Source organism: Chiloscyllium plagiosum, unplaced genomic scaffold (assembly GCF_037043375.1).
Source record: "Chiloscyllium plagiosum isolate Xiang-an unplaced genomic scaffold, Cpla_swu_hap1 HiC_scaffold_31, whole genome shotgun sequence".
Lineage (NCBI taxonomy): Eukaryota > Metazoa > Chordata > Chondrichthyes > Orectolobiformes > Hemiscylliidae > Chiloscyllium > Chiloscyllium plagiosum.
In genome coordinates, this window is record NW_028270169.1 from 48867510 (window position 1) to 48886217 (window position 18708).

Consider the following 18708-nt stretch of genomic DNA (forward strand, 5'->3'; position numbering starts at 1 on the left):
AATCCCTTCCTCTTGCACCAACTAAGGGTGGCTCAGTGGCTCAGTGGCTAGCACTGCTGCCTCACAGCGCCAGGGACCTAGGTTCGATTCCAGCCTCGGGTGACTGTGTGGAGTTTGCACATTTCCTCCCACAATCCAAAGATGTGCTGGTTAGGTGAACTGGCCATGCTAAGTTGCCCGTAGTGTTCAAGGATGTGTAGGTTGGGTGCATTAGTCAAGGGTAAATATAGAATAATAGGGAATGGGTCTGGGTGGGTTGCACTTCAGAGGGTCAGTGTGGACTTGTTCGGCCGAATGGTCTGTTTCCACACTCTAGGGATCCAATGATTCTACAAACTCTTTAGCTACACATTCATCTAGTTCTAACTGCCTATGCCTATACTCACTAGCACATTGTGCCAGGAGTAATCCAGAGATTACAACCTCCTAGGTTCTGCTTTTTAATCTGCTACCTAGCTCCTCCAATTCTTGATACAGGACATCATTATTCTTTCTACTATGTTGTTTGACCCATTGTGAATCTCAATCTCTGACAGTGATGCCCCTTCAAGATGCCCTATAGCCCTGCAGTGACATCTTTGGTTGTCACTGGAGGTCAACACACCGTCCTGGAGTCATATATGCAACCGCAGAAATGCCCAACTGTATGCCTCACTATTGACTTTCCTATTGCCATTGTTCTCCCTTTTTCTGCTCTCCTGTTGAGCAGCTGGGCTTTGGCTGCACTCCCTAGAGGAACTGTCACTGTCATCATTTACCAGCACAGAAAACTGTTCTTGAGTGAGATACACTCTGGGGCTTTTCTGAGTACCAATCTGCCTGCCTGCAAACCAGCTTCTTAAAACCTCAACTATCCACTTACTTTAGCTAAGGTAGTCTTCGATCTCCACTTTAAAGAATTGACAAGTATTCATTCCCACAATTTACTTCCGTTTGATCACTCAAACCTGTGGGTTTTCTGTTGGCTCAGCGACTCTTGGGCCTAGTCTTTAGCTCAGCCATGTTGAGGCAAGGTCCTGCGGAACCCCAGGACTATGGCTGGTTGTAGGCTGCAGCATCGGTGGTGGAGGAGCCCAGAGGCAGAACACCAGTGACCAATTACCGGCGACAGTGTCTCGGGGAGCATTAGATAGGGAACAGGGGCATGAGAACAAGCGCATTGCCCCAGCTCGCGGATACGACGGATGTGGTGGCGGAGGCAGGCCCATAACCGAGGCCCCAGAGCATTTTACAGAGATCCTGGCCGATGTCAAACAGCATCTGGAGGAGTAGCAGAGGAGGACCAAAGAGAAGAGAAATACTCAAGCAATGTCTAATGATCATACTCAAGACCAGCTGTTCATCATATAATTGAGCACTGTTGTGAAAATGTGTGTACTGTACCTTTAAGAGAGTTAAAGGCAGCAGAACAACCTGACAACACCAAGTGTTCTGAACAAGATACAATGTAACATGTGGTCCAGCAGCTAGGGTAATTGGTTGCCTGGAGACAAAAACAAATTCAAATTTGGCCAATCAGTTTAAATTAAACCCCCAAAGAAACCAACCTCCAATCAAGTTTGAATTTAGTATATTGACAATATTAAAAGCCAAAGACACAATTTGATGCTTTGGGGGTGTAAGACCGGGAAAAAAATTGAACAGTTGGGAGAGAGCTACCAGAAGATTAACAGATGTAGGCTGCTCGTCAGAACTCTCTGAAAGGTACCTGTCTAGAGAAGGAGTTTGCACAGAGGAAAAACATCAACACTGACCTGGAGAGCAAATCTACAGAGGAAGGTATAAAAAGAAGATTCGACCGCTGGCTGGTTTTGAAATTTGAATTTTTGGTAAATCTTAATCGGGGGTTTTATCTATTGTAGAAGGGAAAGTAAAAGATAGGTTAGAGGAAGGAGTTGTAAATAGTTGTTAGTTAATTATTCTCTGCTATACTTAAAGAAATAAAATTGTTAATTTTTACTTTAAATATTTCTTGGCCTCTAGAATTTTCACAGATTACTGCATGGGATAAATCTTTTCTGTGTTGTTGGTTTAAATTAAGCAGGAGGGTTTATCCCGCATTGTAACAGCACTTTACCAAGCATTACATCTTTGAGCTTCTTCACTAATTTCTCTGACATGCCAATTGTGTGTGCAAAGTAATTCACAGGTAATTCAGCGGCTATAAATTACTTATGATGTGGAGGTACCGGTGGGCAAAGTCAGAAGTTAGACAACACCAAGTTATAGTCCAACAGGTTTATTTGAAATCAAAGCTTTCAAAGTCTTGCTCTTTCAGTTCATCTGACAAAAGGGCAATGCTCTGAAAGCTTGCATTTTCAAGTAAACCTGTTGGACTATAACCTGGTGTAATCTAACTTCTGACCTTAGAAATTCATTAGTCCTCACTGAAAATCTAGAAAGGACATTAACATTTGCACGATCTGCTGACTTATGATATTTAGTTTTGCATGAATAGCTAATTTTATCATTTATCCTCTTTAATCAAAGATCACTTTGTGCTTTCTTAGTACCTTCTCAATGTAAGACATACTCCTACTGATATCTACTGTAATTAATTTGTCCTAATTGAACTGTAGGTCCTTAAGCTAAATTCTTCCCATCAGGGAAACTTTGTTGCCTCTCGCAAATTCTAATAGCAATTTGTAGGATATAACAGCATAGAAGTACTGCTTTAGGAATAACTAGTGAGTTTTACAACAGTTTTGCATAAGGAAATGTGACATAGGATTTCTCGTTCTCTCCTGAAATAACTGACATGGCTGCACAATGCTGAAAGTAAGTTGTGATTCTCTGATATTCATTTCTATTGTGGACAAAGGAATTACAGTATATTGTTGACATGATTACTCTCATCCTTTTTGCTGTTTTTCTTGCTTTCTGACTGAATAGAATTCTTGATCCTTCTGTTTGGTAACATTCAGTTTTTTTTCTAGATTGATGTTTTTGTAATCAGTCTGTTCAGAGATGTTATTATACACCTGTGGAACAGGTGGGTCTTAAACCTGAGCCTCATGGCTCAGAAGTAGGGACATTACCACAGCGCTACAAAAGACTGCTTCTATATCTATCATACGCATATTCTAGGATTCCCTGACTTCATGCATTAGCTTTAAACTGACCATAACCAGGTGCCACCTGCAATTTGGAGCTTTATCAGGATATGAGACATTAATTACTGCTTTCTCCACTTCTGCATATTGTGTGGAAATGAATGACTTTTCACAGAAAGAACATGTTGACTAGAAATGGGGCACTTAGATGGCTGGGGGCACTCTGAGAATGGTGATGTAAATTTCTGACTTGGAGTTTGGCTGGCATGGTTTGGATCTCATGGAAATCTGGTGGACCTCCTCTGCCAGTTTAGAAAGATAATGATCTATAGGCATTTGCAACTATTTCTTTCTGACATTTCCATGGCTGTGGCTTTATTGCAGGCCTCTTCCAACAACATGTCACTGCCTTTACTCAGACACGTGGCCTGGATTTTATTGTCTTTTAGGTCTTTAGTGTCTCCGAGGTCAGTTTCTAAGTTTGCAACATTCTCAGTGACCAGAGAGGTTCTTTAATTCCAAAATGAAATTGGTAACAGTCTCACTTAGCAACTGATTCCTTTCATAGAACATGACTCTCGGCAGAATCTCACCCTGAATCATGGTATGATAACAGAATTTCAGTAATTTCAGAAGAGTCCATAGTACTGGTGGTCTCAAGGTTAATAATGCTGACATATCACCACAAAAGGATTTGGCTTCATCTTGCTGAGAGGAGGTTTTATTTTATCCTCATCCCCTACTTCATTCACTTTCAGCCAAAAGTGTAACACATCAGTCATAATTGTACCACTTCCCATTGTCAGGGTTGAATTCACCCAGTTGTTCCCAAAGGTACTTCCAGTGCTATCTGTTCAGTTACGTTCTGTGCTAACTCACTGTGCACCTGAACACATCATGCACATTCAGCAACCTTTCAACCTACTCAGACTTCCTCAAAATCACATTTAGAAGTTCTAAAAGGTGCACCACAATGTTCTTTGTCTCTTTGTTTCTCAGATGAAATGTAAAATTAGTTCCATTCCATTCTCAAAGGTAGAAGACAGAGGGTGGTGGTGGAGGGTTGTTTTTCAGACTGGAGGCCTGTGACCAGTGGAGTGCCACAAGGATCGGTTCTGGGTCCTCTACTTTTTGTAATTTACATAAATGATTTGGATGCGAGCATAAGAGGTACAGTTAGTATGTTTGCAGATGACACAAAAATTGGAGGTGTAGTGGACAACGAAGAGGGTTACCTCAGATTACAACAGGATCTGGACCAGATGGGCCAATCGGCTGAGAAGTGGCAGATGGAGTTTAATTCAGATAAATGCAAGGTGCTGCATTTTGGGAAAACAAATCTTAGCAGGACTTATACACTTAATGGTAAGGTCCTAGGGAGTGTGGCTGAACAAAGAGACCTTGGAGTGCAGGTTCATAGCTCCTTGAAAGTGGAGTCGCAAGTAGATAGGATAGTGAAGAAGGCGTTTGGTATGCTTTCCTTTATTGGTCAAAGTATTGAGTACAGAAGTTGGGAGGTCATGTTGCGGCTGTACAGGACATTGGTTAGGCCACTGTTGGAATATTGCGTGCAATTCTGGTCTCCTTCCTATCGCAAAGATGTTGTGAAATTTGAAAGGGTTCAGAAAAGATTTACAAGGATGTTGCCAGGGTTGGAGGATTTGAGCTATAGGAAGAGGCTGAACATGGCTGTTTTCCTTGGAGCGTCGGAGGCTGGGGGGGGGGGGGGGGGTGACCTTATAAAGGTTTACAAAATTATGAGGGGCATGGATAGGATAAATAGACAAAGTCTTTTCCCTGGGGTCAGGGAGTCCAGAACTAGAGGGCATAGGTTTAGAGTGAGACGGGAAAGATATAAAAGAGACCTAAGGGGCAACATTTTCACACAGAGGGTGGTAAGTGTTTGGAATGAGCTGCCAGAGGAAGTGGTGGAGGCTGATACAATTGCAACATTTAAGAGGCATTTGGATGGGTATATGAATAGAAAGGGTTTGGAGGGATATGGACCGGGTGCTGGCAGGTGGGACTAGATTGGGTTGGGATATCTGGTCAGCATGGACGGGTTGGACCATAGAGTCTGTTTCCATGCTGTACATCTCTATGACTCTATGACTCATTGCTATCTTCCTGTTGGATACAGAGGAACCTCGATTATCTGGCATTTGATTAACCAAATTTCAGATTATTGAAACAAGATTGCAAGGTCCCGATACTTGGATAACTATGTTATCTCACATTCAATTATCTGGTATTCAATTAACCAAACAAAGCTTGTGTCCTTTGGATAATCAAGCTGTCTCAGTATTGCATTAAGTATGATTAACTTCTCTTTCTTAGGCAGTCCTATGGGATTGAGGATAACAAGTCTCCACTGATCTGATGAATCCTGAAAGGGCTGATATGTCCGATGTACAATCTGCAAACTCTGCCTCATGCAACAAAGGTGGTGCTTTGAAGAGTTGGGTATTTTGGTGGTTTGTGTGCTCCCTCTGCCACTTCTGCACACGTTTCTCAATCTGTTTGGTGCCACCTGATGTGAGCCTTCTCTGTTTATGTTGATAATAAGCCAGGGTGTCTCATCAGTTGGCTGGGATGTTAGGGTTTATTATGAAGACATTGCTAAAATCTTTCCGCTGTCTTCTTGGGAGACTCCTGCCGCGTCTGAGTTCTGAGTAGAGTGGTTGCCTTCTCATTCTAGTGTCAAGAATAGCAACGATGTGGAGGAGCTGGCGTTGGACTGAGGTGGGCAAAGTTAAAAATCACACAACACCAGGCTATAGTCCAACAGGTTTAATTGGAAGTACAAGTTTTCGGAGCACTGCTCCTTCATCAAGTAGCTATTGGAGTAGGATCAAAGAAGACAATTTTTAGCAAAAGGTCATAATGTCATAAAGCTGATGCAATATATTGAACAAACCTCAATTGCCGTTAAGTCATTCATCTTTTAGAATGGGTGGCAGGTTTCGATTAATTAATATGTAAATCCCAGAACTTCTTTCAAGTGACACTCCTGAGATTAGATTCCCTACAGTATGGAAACAGGACATTTGGCTCAACAAGTCCATTCCCACCCTCTGAAGAGTAACACACCCAGACCCAGTCCCCTATCCTATATTTACCCCTGACTAATGCATCTAACACTATGGGTAATTTAGCGTGGCCAATTCACCTGACCTGCTCATCTTTAGACTGTGGAAGGAAACCGGATCACCCGGAGGAAACCCACGCAGAAACGGGGAGAATATGCAAACTCCATGAGGCGGGAATTGGACCGGGGCGCTGTGAGGCAGCAGTGCTAACCACTGAGCCACCCACACATTTAAGAATGACATGCTTTCCCCCAGCAGAGCCGATTTTGAGTGATTAGCGCTTTGATGCTGTGTGAATTGGCTTGCGAGAGGACGCTGGATTTGGAGGATTGTGTGAAGGCACCACCGCTGCTACTTACTGCGGGTCTCTCAAGTGTGTAGAACAGAGCGGCTCACTGCTGTCCATCAAACCTTGAACCTGTCTTGGGTTTGAGATTCTGGCCCTCAATCTTTTCCTCAGTCAGCTGAACTGTTTGGTTGGCTGATCGGAAGTGACAATGAATGAATGTCAGCATGCCTTTGTTGAGAGGAGGCTCCCAAGATTTGGAAATGGCCCAATGTTTTTCAGGATCTCGTTGCTGATTCAGTGAGACAGACTAACGTAATCTGAGTTGCAGTCAAAATTGAACACTTAACGTTTCATTTTTTTTTAACATAACGGAAGTTTAAATTTGGGCAGTTGTGACGCAGTGATTTTATAATCACATATTATTTCTTTATACAGCTTGGACTGATCAGTTCAGATCTGGACAATAACAAACAAAAGGCAATGCTGGGAATACTCAGCACCTCTGGCATCAGAGCAGAGAGAAATAAAAACGAGAGTTAACGTTTCGGCTTTCATCAGCATGACGGCGTTTGTTAAATCAGGGCGAAAAGTGTCCTTAAATATGTATGTTTGAAATTGCAAAGAAAAAGCTGTTATTCACGGAAAGGGTGTTTTTATACTCCAGTAAATGTAACCTCAAAAACAGCATGGTGACGTCTGGTGTATCTAACGGCTGGAAGGATGATCCCTTTCTTCCAATTGGTGCTGCCAATATTCATTTTTAAATGACAGGCTGCAAGAGGCCAATGAGTGAGATCTGGGGGAAGGGGGTTGGTGTTGCCTCTCTCTGTGTGGTCAGTGGAGTTAGCTGCATGTGAGTGAGCGAAGCAGTGTGCGGCTCTTAGCCTGCAGCATGGACACGGAATGCGGTTACTGCTGCGGGGCTGGAGCCAGTGGGCAATCCGGCCTGGACACCTGAACATGGACTAAAACCAACACCGGTCTGCAGGAGGGGAGGGCCAGGTGCAGCCAGCAGGCTGGAAGCGAGTCAGGGGGGAGGAAGAGAAGCCAAAAGGTGGAAACGATGGCCAAGCTACCTGGAAGTCGAGCAGTCGCGCTGAGCGTGTTGTGCAGCAGTGCAGGAAGAGCTACACTGTATCCAGCGCGACTGTATCCAGCGCGATTGTATCCAGCGCGACTGTATCCAGCGCGATTGTATCCAGAGCGGGCTTTCCCGCTGAACCCCGCGAGCGGCCGCTGCAGCCTGACCAGATGCACGTCCACCTCCTCCTTATCCGGATACTCCGAACTGGCCAGGGAAAGATCGAAAACGGTCACCACCTTCTACAACCAGTCTGCCATTGATGCGGCAGCTGAAAAGGTCAAAATCCTATTTCTTTTATTTGTGTTTTTCTCTTTTAGACCTTCCTCTGCCCACCCCACTTCATCAGTGGATAATATATTGAGAATAACAATCCACATACAGAGCAAAACAATGCAATTCCTAAAGCCTGCACTGATTTCAAACTTAAATTTGAAAAGGGGGAGCAATTGTTTGGGTTGGTGTGAAGACCGGTATGTGTTGGGGGTGATCCACAAATAGTCATTTTGTTCCGGGAACTGACTTCGAAGTTGCTGCTTGACCTTCTGATGAACACTGTTCTGACTGAAAGACTATCTCCCCTCCCCCACCCTGTTTACCACATAACGTCTTGATATATTCAGAATATTGTCCAAATGTAGTTGTCAAGAAGCCCGGAACCAACCTAATCCGTGTTTTCCTGCATGAAATTAACTAATCTCAGCCCTACGTTTAGAGACAAAAGGTTTATTTTTACTTTGTATTTTAACAACTTGCTCGGAAGAGCTGGCGCCCCTCCTCCCGGAGGGTTTGCGAATGCTGTTTACTTCCAAGTCCAGCCACAGGATTTGTATTTTAGATTCGCTTTGTTTGTAAAATCTGCCTGACGGGGGAGACCTTTTACCCCTAGATACCCCACCAGTACGTGGGCAAGAGTATTTTTTTTTGAAAAAGACATTTTTTTTTCTAAAGTAATACAAGAACCAATCTTCGAAAGTGTTAACTGATATTCCGCAGCCAATTATGGTAGATATGGAATTGGTACGCTGGTAATTTTCCCAATTATCCTTACCTGCCTTTTTCTTTTGTTGGTGTTTTTTTTCTGCACCTTACATGTACACTGATCAAAACCCTCAGGCAATATCTCTGCATCTGGCCACTAGGAGTGGGGTTGGTGTGAGAACAACTAGAGAACTTCCAAGCTGTTTTCTCCCCTCTTTTCTGAACATTAAGATTTTTGTTTAGAAGAACAGATAAAGGCCCCATTAATTTAAAAATATATATATATAAAATAGCTGACTACTATGTTTTGAATCATGGGTACAATGAAGAACCTGGACACCATTTGAAAAAAATTATTTGCTTGCGTATAAGCTTCGCAAACAGGATCGTTACCTCCTGTTGCTTGTGCAATCTTAATTTCTCAGAATAGTTTTGTTATCTTTTAGTGTTGGTGAAGAGAAATCAGCTTCCATTTCCGTCACTTTCAATTATTTTAGTGAAGAAAGCTTCAGTAAACTATCACAATATATATATAGTCACATGAGTATTTAAGAAACATCTACCAGTGCTCAGCAACCAAAGAAGCAAAACATTCACACAGACTTCTCTTTTATCTTTTGATCTTACAAAGCAAAAACAAAAGAATCTAGTCAGATAGACTGCAAACTCTGCATGTTGGATCACGTACTGTATCCAGTTCTGGTCACCCAGTTATAAGAAAGATATTATCAAGCTGAAGAGGGTTTGGAAGAGATTTACCAGGATGTTGCCATGTATGGAAGGTTTGAGTGTATGAGGTTGAGAGGTGACCTGGTAGAAGTTTATAAAATAATGAGAGGTATAGGTAGAGTTGATTGTAGTTGTCTTTTCCCTAAGGTGGGGAATTTTCTTTTTAGGGGGCACATTTTCAAGGTGAGAGGAGAGAGATTTAAAAGAGAGATGAGGCTAATTTTTTTACAGCGGTTCATGTGTGGAATTAATGTCTTGAGGAATTGGTAGGTGCAGGTCCAATTACAATGTTTAAAAGACAATTGGATAGACGCATGAATAGGAAAGATTAGATTAGATTACATTAGATTACATTACAGTGTGGAAACAGGTCCTATGGCCCAACAAGTCCACACCGACCCGCCGAAGCGAAACCCACCCATGCCCCTACATTTACCCCTTACCTAACACTATGGGCAATTTAGTATGGCCAATTCACCTGGCCCTGCACATCTTTGGACTGTGGGAGGAAACCAGAGCACCCGGAGGAAACCCACGCAGACACGGGGAGAACGTGCAAACTCCACACAGTCAGTTCCCTAGATTTGGAGGGATATCGGCCAGGAGCATGCAGATGGGATTAATTTAGTTTGTAATTATGTTCGGCATAATCTGGTTGGATCGAAGGGTCTGATACTGTGCTGTATGACTCTATATGCCCAGTGATGGTATCTATACTTATTTATATGCTAATTAACCCCATCTAGATATTGACTACATGTAGCTAATGTATTGAACAGTGCTACTATAACACTTTAACCTTCATTGTCAAAGTCCAATATAATATAATACCAGATTGAATGCACTTTGTACTACTGGAGAAGCTGGAATTAGAGTTGAGAAGTTGAATACTTGAAATAATCTTGCAGGACCAATATATTTTAGCAAGTGGTGCCATCACTGATTTCTTGCCTCTAGTAGTGATGCCACATAAGCTAACAGGTCAGAATAGATGTGCCCTGTCCAATGTACTGGCAAGCAGGCTTTTAACGTTAGATTTTTATGTATTATGAAGACCACAGTTTTTAAACAAAGTACCTTGAAATCAGTATGGATGATCCATGTTGCAATAATGCATCTCATTAAATCCAGAATTCACTTCCTGCACATTTAGGAAGCTGAAGTGACTCAATACTGTCTAGAGTGGGGTTCTCTCATTGCCAGTTCTCCACATGCAGTATGGTACAGAGCTGGGGTCATCAATAGAACTAATCTGAGCTGGCTTCCCTGTCAGCTGGCAACCAGGGTGTGCTTCCACAAGGAAGTGCTTCCCAAACTGTTTTCCAATGTGACCCTTTCTACACCCTTTCAAAAATCAATATGCCCCAGAGGCTAACAAAATCAAACCAGCAAGAAGCAGCACTGCAACATTCAAGTTATATATTTATTGAAGTTTGCATATTGTAGATCAACATAAAATAAAACATACATATGAATGAGAATCCATGCTTTAAAGTACCTGTAAAAATGTTATTTTATGTTCTTGTGTAAGTTCTAGCCAGGTTCTTCATAGCCCCATCTTGTCTGCTTCCCTGTCCTGTATGGTTGTGCATGTCCCCTGTTACTCTTGTCTGCTGTAAAGATACAGACATTTATCCATGTTTCATTTTGCTCTATTTTAAAGATGCTGTTGTCACCCCTGTCATCGATTTAAAAAGCTATGTAGCTGCAGCCAGCTTGGTGAAAGAATTTGTGGCCCATGCCTGATGTTTGTGAAGGCTCCAAACGCATCTGCTCTGTGTTCATTGTTCTCCGTCCACTCCATCTTTGAGAGAGACAAGCTGGGCAAACTAGAAAAGGGCTGTCTGTTGCCCAGTCCTTGGTGCCTTTACAGGACACAGTTGTGGAGGTGGTGGAAGCTGCGATCCCATTGGCTGTTATGAATGTTAATTGCCATATGGAGGAGTAACTTTCTGTCACCAGTGACTGTCATGATCTGTTAAAATATCCACACTTGCCTTCACCCAGTGTTCACATGATTGTACCTTTTTTTAGAATCATACAGATGTACAGTATGGAAACAGACTCTTCCATCTAACTCATCCATGCTGACCAGATATCCTAACCTAATCTAGTCCCAATTGCCAGCGTTTGGCCCATATCCCTCTAAACCCTTCCTATTCATATTCACTGGTACTTAATGACTGGCAATCAAGGGTGAGAATTCTGGATATTAACTTCATCCCTTTTGGAGCCCAGGGAGACTAACATTTAAATCCCAATTGTGTTTCTGAAGCACCTGTGCAGATAGTAAGCTCTCTCACCAAATGGGTCTTTAATTACTGAACACCTAGGTCTGATCCATAGTGCAGGTGGATGCAGCAAGCACAGGGTGCACAGGATCGGGTGATCATTGGCAGGCAGTAGGTCTTTCTCTTCACCTCTGAGATGCACTCCGTGTCAGCACTGGTTGTGCTGGCAAGATCATGGTGGCTCATGATTTGTGACAGAGGAAGCACAAGTGGCAATTAGGATGACACATTCATGCAGAGTGCAACCCACTCTGGATCAGTATTGTGTCCATGCAGCACTGAACTAGACCAAGTTACCAAACTGGTGGCTACAGGGGATTGTGAGCACACTGTGTAATGATAGTGACTAAACATAGTATGTAATCAATCTGAAATTTTATCTTTTAAAAATACCAAAGAACTGTGAATTCAGGAAATCGGAGACAAGAACAGGGACTGCTGAAAAAACTCAGCAGGTCTGGCAACAAATGTAGAGAGGAAGCAAAGTTGATATTTTTGAGTCCAGTGACCCGAATTCTTCTGGAGAAGGGTCAATGGATCGAAAACATTAACTCTGCTTTCTCTCCACTGATTGCTGCCAGAGCTGCTGAGTTTTTCCAGCAGTCCGTGTTTCAGATTTTTCATGCTTTTCTTCCTAAAAGATTTTGTTTTAAAATTACTGCTGATTTTTAATTTTAATGTTTTGTTTCCAGTTAGAATCATACCAGACTCAAAATGTTAACTCCTTTTCTCTGTCTGCAGTTGCTGCCAGACCCTGCTGAAATTCTGCAGCATTCTGAGTTTGTTTCAGATTTCTGGAATCTGTAGTATTTTGCTTTTAATCAGTAGCAAGAAGTGGGCAACTGAAGAACTGAATGTTTATTGTTGTGGGTGGTTGTTGACTGACTAGTTTGAACTAAGTAAGCTTTTAATGAACAAAAAGAATATCTGCTACAGCAAAACGTTATGTGCACAGAGTTGGGAGAGTCCACTCAACTGAGTGACTTGGCACGGTGACTCAGTGGTTAGCACTGCTGCCTCACAGCACCAGGGTCTCAGGTTCGATTCCAGCCTCTGGCGACTGTCTGTGTGGAGTTTGCACATTCTCCCCGTGTCTGTGTGGGTTTCCTCCGGGTGCTCCGGCTTCCTCCCACAATCCAAAGATGTGCAGGTCAGGTGAATTGGCCACGCTAAATTGTCCATGGTGTTCGGTGCATTAGTCAGAGGGAAATGGGTCTGGGTGGGTTACTCATCGGAGGGTCGGTGTGGACTTGTTGGGCTGAAGGGCCTGTTTCCACACTGTAGGGAATCTAATCTAAACTCCCACTCTCGCCACATTCCAGTTGACACAGAGGGGCAGTGCTAATTAATTATCACCAAGGGGCATGTGTACAACTATATAAATATTCATGAGATCTCCAGTGTTCTTTTTCAGCAAGATAATTGAACACCAAACACCCTTTGCCTGCAGTTCCTGCGCTGTGTCTAGGATGCTTCTTGGATAACTGCAGGTAGAAAATGACTTCAGTTCTTTGAGTTTGAAGAGCAGCTGTGATGACTGTCAGGCCTACAGGAAACTAAGTGTCCCGAATCTCACATCAGGAAATGGCCACCCTGCAGCTATAGAAATTCAGGAGGATAGTAAGTGGGTGGTCATCGTGCAGATTGGGAAGGGACGTGCAGTGAAGGAATCCTCCCAGAGTGTGACATTGCCTCTAATCTGTTCACGGGACTAATGTAGTGAGGGCACTTTGGGGCCTGCAGGATAGAGCAGGGTTGTGATATTGTGGGGTTATTGTAGACAGGGGCACAAATGCATAGGAATGCAGTGGTCATAGGGTTTTAATCAAAGAATAGTTGCTTCTGCTACAACCTCGCCGGTGTCAGGATAGGGAGTGGAAATTTCAGAGGCTTCGCCATTAACTTAGAATCATAAAATCCCTATGGTATGGAAGCAGGCCCTTCGGCCCAACAAGTCTACATTGATCCTTCGAAAAGTAACCCACCCAGACTCATTCCTCTACCCTATCACTCTACATTAACCCCTGACTAATGCATCCCACCTACACATCCCTGAACACTATGGGCAATTTAGCTTGGTCAGTTCACCTAACCGGCACATCTTTGGATTGTGGGAGGAAACCGGATCCCCAGAGGAAACCCACACAGACACAGGGAGAACATTCAAACTCCACAGACAGTCGCCTTAGTCTGGAATTGAACCTGGCTCCCTGTGAGACAGCAGTGTTAACCACTGAGCCACTGTGCCGCCCTAATCCTCCTTGGCTATGAAAGTAGTATAAGATGACTGAAGAAATCTATTACATATCTTTGACAAGAAAATGAGAAGAACAATGCTCACAGTTGAGATACAGTCATCCAAACCTAGGTGCTGGGGAAACCTTTGAAGACATTGTAGATACTTCGATGCTTAACTGTCTTCCAGCTTTAACTCTGGCTGACCTGGGGTTTCCAGATCTCAGGAATACCTCACTTGTCCCCTTGCACCCAGATCGACTCCCGGCCTACTTCTGGTCTGTAGTTTCGCCTGGCATGCTCCGCACCTGATGGAGCCAAACTTGTGATTCAGGCTTCATTTCAGAGGGGGATCCTGCTGAGAGAAGAGTGAGCCCCATACTTAATGTTTGGGTTAGCTGGCCAGAATCCAACCCCTACCCACCCATGCATCCCATGCACAAACTCTTTCCAGTCTAATAACCTGGGATTCAATTAGTAAGCATTTTAAAAAGTCACAGAATCCCTAAAGTCCAGAAAATAGGCCATTCAACCCATTGAGTCCGCATGGACCCTCTGAAGAGCATCCCACGCAGACCCCACACTTACCATGACCAATCCACCTGACCTGCACATCTTTGGACTGTGGAAGGAAACCGGAGCACCCGGAGGAAACCCACGCAGACACAGGGAGAATGTGCAAACTCTACACAGACAGTTACCGGAGCCTAGAATCGAATCCGAGTCCCTGGTGCTGTGAGACAGCAGTGCTAACCACTGTGCCACTGGACTCAATAAATCAAGTATGCATCAATTTTTACAAAGCTAATTATGTTAGTTAGATTTAAGCAACCATCTTTTACAGAGTCGGATGTTGAGTGCAATGCTGTTCAGTTGTGTATGTGGATCTTCGAAAAGTATTGGTCAAGGTATTGCATAATGGACTTGTTGGTGAAAGTTAATGCAGGAGATTAAAGGGACAGAAGGTACAACATTGAATTATGTAGATCACTGACCAAGGGAATATCTTGTCTTGGATTAGATTACTTACAGTGTGGAAACAGGCCCTTCGGCCCAACGAGTCCACACCGACCTGCCGAAGCGCAACCCACCCAGATCCATTCCCTTACATTTACCCCTTCACCTAACACTATGGGTAATTTAGCATGGCCAATTCACCTAACCTGCACGGTTTTGGATTGTGGGAGGAAAGCGGAGCACCCGGAGGAAACCCACACAGACACAGGGAGAATGTGCAAACTCCACACACAGTCGCCTGAGGTGGGAATTGAACCCGGGTCTCTGACGCTGTGAGGCAGCAGTGCTAACCACTGTGCCACCATGCCACCCACATTAGAACAGGAGAATTTTCCTAAAGCCAAGTGTACAAAATGTATTCTGGGAAATTGCAGGGAAAACATGTAAAACAAAAAAAGAAAGTGATCTTTAGAGAAAAGAAATCTGATTTGAATAGTTGGCCAGAGCAGTTTGGTGTATTTCTGGTTGTGTGGGTGATTCCTGTCCTTTTTAATTCAATAGATGTTGGTGGAAAGCCAACTAACTGAGACTTTCTGAACTTACATCTGTATAGCACCCTCCATGATCTCTGCGTAGCCAAAGGTGCCTCTTAATCTGTGAAGTGTTTATGAATTGCATACACTGCTACCATATAGGGAAATGAGCCAGGCACTTTTTCTTCTTCATATACAGGATGTGGATGTCTTTGTCCATTTCTAATTGCCCCAGAGAGCAGTAAAGAGTCAACCACATTGTCATTCTAACTGGAACTCCATTGATTTTGGACCCCATCTACCATCCTCTGAGAAAAAGAACCACAAATGATATCACCAACCTTAAGAAACCAAGCCACATAAATAGAAAGTGAGACATAACACCAGTGCTTCACTGGAGGCTGACTGATGATGTAAGCTAGTATGGTGACAAAACATCTGAAAACAAATCTTCCAGCTCAGCGAGCAAACTCACAACCTGACCCAGAGAAGGTCTTGAGTTAGTATCGTATTTAAAAAAACACAGCAGCACTCCCTTAGTACTGCACTGACACATTAACCTAGATTATGTGGTTGATCAGTAAAGTGAAACTTAAATCCATAACGTCTGAACTAAGAGGGCTACTACTGAGTGACACCTGATGGCTGGGGAATTTAATCAGACTTGTGATCAAAAAGAATGGAAAATAAGATTATTATTTGCATGTTTGTTGGAACAGAAAGCAATGGTTACATCTTCTATTATGTTTCAGGCATCCGTACGTCTGACACCAACCACCATGTTGTATTCAGGAAAAACCCCAGATGGAAGTCATAACCTGGTAAGTTGCTTTGACTTCCAAGTCTGATTAGGTAGGGACGACCCAGGGTAAAAGTGGGCGAAGTTGGTCCTAACAGCATCAGCCTACATTTCTTTAGCACCTTCCAAAAGCCAGTACTTCCAAAGCACATTCACAGATGTAATATCATAATTAACATCTCTATTTGATTATGCGTCAGCATAGAGGCACACAAAGTGGTCCTTGACCAACTCCAAAGCTGTATTTTCGTGCAAGTCTTTAAGAAGAAATATCCACTGTAACTTTCTTGGTGGAAAATTGCAAATGTATAATGAATAATTCATTCTAGAACATTGCTATACTGAGATTCATGCTAGAAAATGCAGTTTACCTCACCATTGCAATGACTTTATTCAGGTGAACTCAATGTGTGGATGAATGTTTATTGATCATGAGTGACCCCTCCCACCCCCACCAAACTTTACTAACTGGACTGTATTTAACCTGAAATGAGGTTGCAGTTATGTGGGTTTCTAAGAGTGTTCTTTTTATTCACCAAAATGTAGGAGCATCAGGAAAAGACCATTTGAACAACTGCTGCTGTTCAGTGCTAGTCATTGTCAACCTCCTCATCTGCATTCTCAGTCCCTCTTTGGTTTCAACGCGATCAGCTTTGTGTACTTCCAGGTGTTTTTCTGTATTTCTGAATTCAAAATAATAACAATTCCAACACCAGCTCCCACATGCATCCCATCAGGTACCTTCTGCTATTCTAAAATTAATTTCCAATTGGCTCTCCACCTTTTCAGGCAGTTTCTTATCCAGTTCCAAAGTTCACCTTTCGCCCTCCATGTTTTAAGCATAAATAAAACACTTTTTATATACTACTTTCAGAAGATATTCACATAGTCAGCATTTTCTCAACCCATGTGTGACTTCTCCAAAGAAACGGAAGTGGTTAGACAGGCTAATCCTTTCCTTTTCAGAGTCCATGTTTTTGTGCTACATTGAATGCTAGAGCATACTGCTTTACATATTGAGCAGTAGCTGGGGAGTTTCTGGTGAAGTGAGCTTTACCACACAGCAGCTGAATGTTCGTGTGCATTTGATTTGGAGCTTTTTTATTTGTTTCCTTTTACCAAGTTAAGCTCAAGGCTGCGTACCCAAGGACAGAAATAATGCATCATGAGGTCTTAAAAAAGAAATGTTTGAGAAGATTTGGATACTTCCAGTGAATGTGGTTAAGAAAGGACTTGCCAGTGATCTGAGATTTGTTCAAGCGTTTGGGAATCTTGGAACGCAATTAAAGGCTTATCTTGTGCAGGCAACCCCCATATTGATATTTTTTCTGTGTGAGTGGCGTGCGTTTTGTGTAGTCACGTGTGGGTCAAACTAGTGATGGTTTAAGGTAGTCATTTCTTCTTTTTGGCCAGCGGAGTGCCAAGTACCTCTACAATGAGCTACCTGTCCGCATCGCCCATCGGATTAAGGGATTTCGGAGCCTTCCCTTCATCATTGGCTGCAATCCCACAATCCTACAGGTGGTAAGTGCACCCAACTAACACTTGAATCTGCTTTATTCTTGCTGCTAAACTGAGAAGACAATGTTTAAGTTACTGAAAAGAAATGTATCTGCACTGATTTTCTGGTCACTCGTGTGTTGCTATGGTTTTCAACATGATGGAAATCTAGTGTTAACAATTTATGCAGCTAGTACTCTGAACTTTTCAAGTTTATCTTAATTAGTTTGTATTAATTCACGGGATGGTGATGTTGCTGGTCAGGCCAGCACTAATTGCCCAAAGGCATTTAAGATTCAAGCAGAATTTTGTGGTCTGGAGCCACATGTTGATCAGACCAGGTAAGGATGACCGATTTCCTTCCCTAAAGGTAGTTAGCAAATCAGACATAGTTTTTACAACAATTGGCTGTGGTAACTTGGTACCTGTTTTAAGATGCAAAGACTATTTACTATTCAGAAGCATTGAAGAATTATGCAGTTAAACATAATCAAAATGGACTTTTCTATGGTCAGGTCAGCATGTGTTTGTAGCAAGCCTGTTATCTCCATGTTGTGGTTGAAAATTGAACTGTACTGTGATCTTCAGTTAAACTCTGTAAAACTTTGCCTCGAAGAAATCAAAAAACTATGCAGGAGAGAGGAACAAAGTGCACAAATTCAAGAAAGAATCATTGAGCTTGACAAACAATTAATCTTTTATATCATATTGTAGTATTGTGGTTACATTTAGTCCAACCAGTCCACACCAGTATTGATGTTGAACAGGAACCTGAACCCATTACTACCATTGGGATCTTCATTTCCATTCTCCTTCGTGGTTGTCAAGACTCTCTTAAATATGTCTGTGCTGTCCTTGTGGTAATGGTTCCACATTGTCACCATTCTCTTGATGAAGAAGTTTTTTTCTAAGTTGCCGATGGAATTCCTTGGTGACAATTGTATATTGACAGCCTCTAGCTGGAACTAGAGGCGTTGAGAGATGTCTTCACAAGTAGAAACACTTGTTCTGCCTGTCAAAACCTTTCATAATTTTAAACCCCTCTGTTATGCCAACATTTCCTGATAGGTAAACTTTTGCATTTGGCATTACAGTACATTTTTTTTGTTTGAATCCTTGCCACATTCACTTCATGGCATTACTCAAAGGCAAGTCAGGTGATGAGCTGGTT

The 18708-nt window shown here is 42.7% G+C and overlaps 1 protein-coding gene and 1 long non-coding RNA gene across 3 annotated transcripts in view; one reads left to right on the forward strand and one right to left on the reverse strand.

Moving 5' to 3' along the window:
• Positions 1–7129, reverse strand: part of LOC122564138 (uncharacterized) — a 66087-nt gene extending 58958 nt beyond the window's left edge. Inside the window, exon 1 of the long non-coding RNA XR_015752388.1 lies at positions 6502–7129. This is a non-coding gene — a long non-coding RNA (uncharacterized LOC122564138). The remainder of the gene's footprint in view (positions 1–6501) is intronic.
• A 218-nt stretch (positions 7130–7347) lies between these two features.
• bckdk (branched chain keto acid dehydrogenase kinase) overlaps positions 7348–18708 on the forward strand; it is a 61098-nt gene continuing 49737 nt past the window's right edge. Inside the window, exons 1-3 of one of the 2 annotated variants that reach the window (XM_043718755.2) lie at positions 7352–7791; positions 15991–16059; positions 17451–17561. In XM_043718755.2, coding sequence (XP_043574690.2) covers positions 7495–7791; positions 15991–16059; positions 17451–17561 — 477 coding nt within the window. In that variant the 5' untranslated portion in view covers positions 7352–7494. Of the gene's footprint in view, positions 7792–15990; positions 16060–17450; positions 17562–18708 lie in introns of both variants that reach the window. The other variant, XM_043718757.2, reaches the window with a different exon arrangement.